At 40.3% G+C, this 7,640-nt stretch overlaps 1 protein-coding gene across 3 annotated transcripts in view; it reads left to right on the forward strand.

The window, feature by feature from the left end:
- The window catches only part of Ubr1 (ubiquitin protein ligase E3 component n-recognin 1), a 186,562-nt gene that overhangs the window by 160,446 nt on the left and 18,476 nt on the right, over window positions 1-7,640 (forward strand). For all 3 annotated transcript variants that reach the window (XM_010624811.3, XM_010624806.3, XM_010624808.3), the window contains 4 exons: window positions 1,242-1,329; window positions 2,562-2,695; window positions 3,990-4,098; window positions 7,177-7,233. In XM_010624811.3, the coding sequence (XP_010623113.1) occupies window positions 1,242-1,329; window positions 2,562-2,695; window positions 3,990-4,098; window positions 7,177-7,233 (388 nt within the window). The remainder of the gene's footprint in view (window positions 1-1,241; window positions 1,330-2,561; window positions 2,696-3,989; window positions 4,099-7,176; window positions 7,234-7,640) is intronic.

The raw sequence follows: 7,640 nt of genomic DNA on the forward strand, positions 1-7,640 counted from the left end.
GTGGTGGCACATGCCTGGAATCCCAGCACTCGGGAGGCTGAGGCAGGAGGATCGCATTGAGTTCAAGACCAGCCTGGGCTACATAGTGAGTTCCAGGTCAGTCTCAACTACATAGTGATAACCTGTCTCCAAAAAAAAAAAAAAAAGTACCTCAAACAGAGAGACCAAATGATAAATAAATACTGAACTCAAAAATAATTTTTAAAAATAAATATTGAACACTTGCTCTTTTGTTGATGTTGGGGTACTTTGTTTTTCTTGCTGGGGATTGAACCCAAGGTCTCAGGGATGTTACTCACATGCTCTTCCCTGAGCTGTACTCCCAACCCCAAGCTTTTACATTTGAATATTTTAAAATTAGTATGGATTCATTATATGTTTTCTACTTTTTAAAATAAGGTGAGTGCTTGCTGGGCATGGTGGTGCATGCCTGTAATAATTCCAGCACTCCACAGGTGGGATCACTGAATTTGAGGCCAGCCTGGGCTATCTAGTGAGCTCCTGTCTCCAAAAAAAAAGAAATAAAAATAAAGCAGGTCCTTTAAGAGATCTTATTTGGAAAATTAACATCTTCACTATGGGGCTGTAATTCGTATGTCTCACTGCTGGGCAGCTTGAACTGTAAGTGGTGTAGGCATGACTGCCCCATGGCACAGCCATCTATGCCTGTTGTGCCAGGGCGTTCAAGCTGGTAAGAACACATTAATAGGGGCCGGGGATTTGCCTCAGTGGTTCCACCACCTGCCTCACAAGCACAAGAACCCAAGTTTGATCCCTGGTAACCAAAAAGAAAAGAACACATTAATGAACTAGCAGTATTCCTCAGAGATAAGGCAGTATCATTCAAGGTAATTTCAGATGAATTAATGCATAAGCAAAAGCATTTTAAAACAACAGAGTACTATTAAAATGTGCTGTGATCACCTCTCACAGTAAATAGCAAAGTTGGTGTTTTTATCTTCCATTTTAATACAATAAAACTGAAGTTCAGGGGACTGGGGATTTAGCTCAGTGTTTCCACCACCTGCCTCACAAGCGCAAGGTCCCAAGTTCTATCCCCAGTACCAAAAAAAAGCTGAAGTTCAGAGAGCTTCAGTGACTTACTCAGAAGTAAGACAGTTGACAGTTACCAGAGTTGGCAGAGTTGACAGTTACCAGAAAGATTTTAGAGCCATGAAATTGTGGTGTAATTTGTAGGCTGGATAACAAATGTAGTTCATTCTGCAGAATTTCTTTTTCAGGACTTCCCATTTCTCAGGAGGAAGAAGATAGTGAGGAAGCTCATTCTGCATCTTCTTTCTTTGCAGAAATTTCCCAGTTTATGAGCGGGTGAGTAGCAAGCAGTGCATTAGTCCCATGTACTGCAGTTTCTTTTTAATAATTGCATGTCTTTGTTCTGTTGTGTGACAGTGTAACTTTTGAATCATTCTAATATCAATTTTTAAAAGTCAGGTAAGGGGGACCAGGGATTTAGCTCAGTGGCACTGTGCCTGCCTTGCAAGAGCAAGGTCCTAAGTTAGATCCCCTGTACCCCCAAAAAAAAGCCAGGTAAGGGCTTTTGTTATATGATTTTTATTTGCTATAGGTTAGGTTTATAGTGGAAAAAACTTACTTTGGTTGTTTTACTTTGAAGTAAAAGGAAGGGAAGTAGGTTAGATTAATAGCTGCCCATTTTTATTCCTGAGACTGACCTAAGTTTGACATATATTTAGTTCTTGTAAACTGTTCTGGGAACCTAGATAAAAGAGGACAGATTTTTTTTTTTTTTGGTACTGGGAATAGAACTGAGGACCCTGTGCTTATGTAGCAGGCGGTGGCACCACTGAGCTAAATCCCTGGCCCAGGACAGAATTTTAATAATTATCAGTATTTAGAATTTAAATACGTGGTAGAAAATAGAAAATTGGTTGTCCTTTTGCAGCAATCCATACAGTTGATGCATTTAACTAAGATTTTTACTGTCATGAATACAAAAAAATACTGTTATGAATAATATGGGAAATATTTTGGCCTTTATATTTTTTTTGGTACTAGGAATCGAACTCAGGTCCTTGTGCTTGCCAGGCAGATGCCGGAACCACTGAGCCAAATCCCCGGCCCTTGGCTTTTATATTTTAATGTTCATATAATATATAATTATATAAATACCACATAACTCATACATATGTGTACCTAATATAAAATTTAAAATTTATATATCTTTATCCTGTGTGTAGAGATTAAAAGAAAGAAAGAAAAAGAAGAGAGTAGGTCTGTGCTTAAAATCTACATAATAAAAGATTTTGTGGTGTCTGGGACTTAACTCAGCAACACCACACCTGCCTGGCAAGCACAAGGTCCTGAGTTCAAACCCCAGTACCAAAAAAAAAAGGACTTTGTGGTTTTCTTTAGAAAATTACTAGGAAACTTAAATGTGGAGGATATTAGCTAGCTAAATATCTGTTTTTAAATGTTTTAAAATTAAGTGGGTACTAAGTTATTTAAATGTTTATAGTTTGGTCAAAGACCGTGTCTCATTCAAATCTAGCATGTTGGTCTTATGAAAGCACTCTGTCTCCTAGCTATGCTGGGCACAGTGTCCCAGGCTGGTACCTGTGGGCTTCCCTGAAGAGTGGCATCACCCCATACCTGCGCTGTGCTGCCTTGTTCTTTCACTACGTACTTGGGGTGACTCCACCTGAGGAGCTGTTCACCAGTAAGTAGGAAAATGAAGTTACACAGCAGAAAACCAAGACTTATTTTTCTTATTCTTATCTTTAAGATCAAGAATTCATAGTTATAGCCAAACATGGTGTCACATGGCTGTGATCCTAGCATTCAGGAGGCTAAGGCAGAAGGATTTCCATGAGTTCAGGGGTAGCTGGAGCTACATAGTGAGTTCCAGGTTAGTCTGAGCTACATAGTGTGACCCTATCTCAAAAAGAGGAAAAAGATTGCATAGTTAGAACAGACAAACTGATTCTCTTATAGTGTGCAAGTCTTCCTCTTGGCTTCTATCAGTGTATAGTTTATGTGCTTAAGTTTAGTTTATATGCAGAAAATACCTGATAGGCTATATAGAAAATTGGAGACATTGGTGGCCTTTAGGGAAGAAAACTTTTGGCAATGTAGGAGAAAAACTTCACTATGTATTTCTATATCCTTTTGCCTCTAAATCTAGACCAAGTTGATGTTTCCTTGTGGCTTTGTGTGGGTAAAAAACAAAATATTTTTATGATTTTGGAAGAATCACCAGAATTGTTCAATGACTCTTTAGTCCTTTGAAAATAAACTGACCAGGTTACCTTTCCCAGAGGGTATATCTGATCAGGCTCTGTCATCATCCTATGTACAATAGGAAGCCACTCTCTGAATGCCAGTCTGGATCTGCCGGATACCAATAGGTGCCGGAGAAAATAAAGTCCTTTTTTGTTGGGAGGAGATGAAAGCTAAATAAATAAAAAATGTCAAGTGGTGATGCATACTGAAAAGAAAAATAAAGCAGGCCTTGGGAAGACAGTACCAGGACCAAAGTGGGAACTCTGTGATAGGTGTTCATGGAAGGCAGCTGAGGAGCCACTGAACAGACTTCTGCATTGGTGGGGTTGAGCTGCTTACATAGTTGACTACTGCTAAGCAGGAAGAAAAATAAACAAAGGCTTTGCTCGGCATTCTCCAAGAACAGCAAAGATATATGTACAGCTGAAGTCTGACAGAAGGAGGGCAGCAGGTGCCTGCATACATGTCACTTAGGTCCTTTCTGCCACAGTGGAGAATTTGTATTTTATACTGAGTGTGCTGGGTAGATTCTGGAGCCCCTGATGAGCAGCCTGAGTCTGATTTGTGATGTAAAAGGATCACTGTGGCTTATTTGCCAGCCACAGTTTTTATAATGCACAAAATATACTCTCACAAAGAATATAGAAATGAGCACAAACAATGAGAAAACATTATTAACAAAGTGAGCAGATAAGAAATATGCTTATTAATGTATTTTTCTTTTCTTGCAGATTCTGCCGAGGGAGAATATAGTGCACTATGTAGCTATCTGTCCTTACCCACAAATTTGTTCCTGCTCTTCCAAGAATACTGGGATACTGTAAGGCCCTTGCTCCAGAGGTACTACAGGAGTAAAATGTCATTGTTGGGTTACTATCCAGTTTGAAATGTTTAAATTGAAATTATTTGCTAAGCTTTCAGACTGGTTATCATTGATTAAAGGTCTGGCAAAAGTGCAAGAGGTTCCTGGTTCTCACACTTAAGGGGTGGAGACAAGACCAGCAACAATAGGCAGACGGAATTTCTGCTTGCTGTTCCTTCACCACAGTCCATTCATTTTATTGATTTTCCCATAGCTAGTGTCTCATTCCAGTTTTAAAATGGTATGTAACTGTGCATGGTGGAATATGCCAATAATCCAGGCATTCAGAGTGAAGCAGGAGGATTGAAAATTCAAGCCTAGCTGTCTCAAAATAAAAATAAATAGGGCCCGGGATTTAGCTCAGTTGTTCTGCTACCTGCCTCATAAGCACAATGTCCTGAGTTCGATCCCCAGTACCAAAAATAATAATAATAAAATAGTGGGAGAGTGGGTGTTGCTGGTAGACATAAATCAAAATTAAGAATTTTTTAAAAATAGGATTGTGTCCAGAAGAATAGCATTTGTCTGTGGTTGTACCTTGAGAGGGTGCCTGAAAGAGAAGGAAAATCATTTCGTGGATCGCAGCTGTAGCACTTCAGTTTGCTGGATTGATGTATTTCTCAGAAAAACTTTCTTGTCCAGTATTTACTGAGCCTCCTATTTATTGCCAGCCTCTATCCTGTATCTTCTCACTCTGTCTTCTCCTACACCTTTTTATCATTTTTATAATCACTTCCTTTATTTCCCTCCAATTTTTTTCAGCACCCCACAGTTTTTTTGTCTTTTTCTTCCTCTCTTTCTTTTAATGATGCCCAGTCAGGATTTGTGTGTGAATGTTAGCCTCTTTCTCCTGCCACTATCCTTGTATGTTAGGAACTTTTTTGCTTGCTCATTTCACAAGGTGTTTTATCTCAGTGTGAACAAAACAGGTTGTTTGGTTTTTTGGAGACAGGTCTCACTCACTAGTAGTCTAGCATGGCCTTGAAATCACTCCCAATCCTTTTGCCTTTTCACTGTTGGGATTATAGGGATGTTCCACCACACCCACCAAGGAAACATATGTATTTATGGGTGTGTGTATATTTATCTGCAGTGCTAAGGATCAGACATAGGGCCTTCCCACTGAGCTACATTCCTAGCCACCCCCTTTTTTTGTTACCAGAGATTGAACTCAGGAGCTTGCACTTGTGAGGCAGGTGTGATACCACTGAGCTAAATCTCCAGCCCTCCTACCCTTTTTTTTATTTTGAGACAAGATCTTGTTAAATTGCCCAAGTTGACCTCAAAATCAGGATCTCCTGCCTTAGCCTCACAAGTGTAGGGATCACAGACATGTACCAACTCAATTGTTTTTAAAACTTAGTATGCAGCCAGATATGGTGTCACATCCTATAACCCCAGCCCTCTAGGAGGCTGAAGCAGGAGGATCACAAGTTCAAGTCCAGCCTGGGCAACTTAGCAAAAGCGACAGGGATGTAGCTTAGTGATCAGTTCCCTGGGTTCAATCTCCTGTACTACCAAAAAAAAAAATCATTGTGTGTTGAATATAATGGTAATAGACTGCACTAATTTTAATTTTATATATAAAAAAAAACAACTTTACTTTTTGTATTCCTGGAGTAGGTAAGTTTTGGACTTGCTGTTCCAGTTTAGTCAAATATTAAAAATTCCAGCTTTGAAACAGGATTTCCCTGCTCTCTGTGCCATCCTTGGCTTTGCTCTCCTCAACCTTCTCTGCTATAATGCAGGACAATGTCCCCAATGGGCCTTACTTTCCCATCTCCTAGTTTAGCTGATTAGAGACCCAGAAGCAGAGTGTCCAGGCTGTCTGTCCCTTGTGCAGTGTCTTTTGTCCATGACTCACTTCTCTGGCCTCAGTTCCTACAGACGATCGGACTGTGACTCTGGTGGCCCTGGTCCCTGACTCCGGTCTCACAACCGTTACTCTTTGTAGCCTGGACTGAGGAAGTAGCCTTTAGGGTGCCTTGCCTTTTTTCTTAAGGCTGGTTTCTCAACCTGTCTTGTCTTTCTAGCTTTTTCTTTTTTCTTTTCTTTTTTTTTTTTTTTTTTTTGTATCAGGGATCAAAATCATGACATTGTGCTTGTGAGACAGGCGCTAAAGCTAAATCCCCGACTCTTTTTGGTTTTTGCCCCTTATTGTTTTGGAGATTGAATTTAAGGAAGTGCTCTGCCACTGAGGTACTCCTCCAATCCACAAGATCCACAATGTAAATCCTCAGAAGGGTCATCTTTCTTCTGTGATTCTAGTGATTGAGCTCATGGCCTCATGCCTGCCTCTGTCACTTTTATTACCACTTCCTATTATTAAATTCCCTCTTATTTAGGTACTTAGAGTGATATTCTAGGTACTCTGATGTTCTAGTTAGACCTTAACTGATAAAAACTTTCTAAGTGCTTGCTTCGGCAGCACATATACTAAAAAATAAAACCTTTTTAAAAAGGAATTAATAAAACCAGACTTGGTGGCACAAGCCTGTAATCCCAGCACTTGGGAGGCTGATGCAGGAGGTTGCAGATTTAAGGCAAGCCTGAACAACACAGTGAGACCTTGTCTCCAGAAGAACAACACAGGGCCAGGAGTTTAGCTCGGTGGTGCCGCCACCTGCCTTGCAAGCTCAAGGTCCCATGTTCGATCTCCAGTACCAAAAAAAAAAAAAAAAAAAAAGACAAACAAAACAGCCAGGTGTGGTGGTGCACATCTGCAATCCCAGCACTCGGGAGGCTGAGGTAGGAGGATTGCCATGTGTTTGAGGCCAACCTGGCTGCATACTGAGTTCAAGGCCAGCCTGAACTACGTAGCAAGACCCTGTCTTTTAAAGAAAAAAAATGAAACAATAAAATAAAAACAAATTTTAAAGGAACTAATAAGAGAGGGGAAATAATAAACACAAAAAGATGAGGAAGAAAGGGGCAAATGTAAGATAGAATAAATGATAGAAGAACATGGAAAGAAAGAACAAAGAACTGGAGAGAACAACTCATTGATGAGCATTGTGCTGACCCTGTGATAATCCATTGCTTTTTCCTACATGCAGGTGGTGTACAGATCCTGCCTTACTGAACTTCCTGAAGCAGAAAAGCACCGTGGTGAGGTTGGTTCCCCTATCCTGTGGCGGTCCAGCCGTCACAACACGAACATGCCTGAGTCGGGGAGTGAGGATTGAGAAAGGAAAGAACACTCAAGCCTGAGTGGAGACGAAGAGAAGTCTGATTTATTTCACAGAAAGAGCTCCTTTTATAGGTTCACAGCAACAGGAAGCTTTTAAGGGCACACAACAACCAAAAACACCAAGTCATTGTTTTTCAAAGACCGGATTTCCTGACTCTTACTGATAACATCAGATCTTTGGCTAACGAGCTTCCTGTTATGTCAGGGTCAAAGAGTCAAAACCAGCTTAACAGACAGTTTCCTTGAAGAGTAGCAAATGTTGATGCCTTAATTATACAAGAAGAAGTTATTTTCCAAATGTCAAACTCCAGTGGGCCATGACTGGGCCCC

Source organism: Fukomys damarensis, unplaced genomic scaffold (assembly GCF_012274545.1).
Source record: "Fukomys damarensis isolate Sample0158 unplaced genomic scaffold, DMR_v1.0_HiC HiC_scaffold_17, whole genome shotgun sequence".
Taxonomy (NCBI): domain Eukaryota; kingdom Metazoa; phylum Chordata; class Mammalia; order Rodentia; family Bathyergidae; genus Fukomys; species Fukomys damarensis.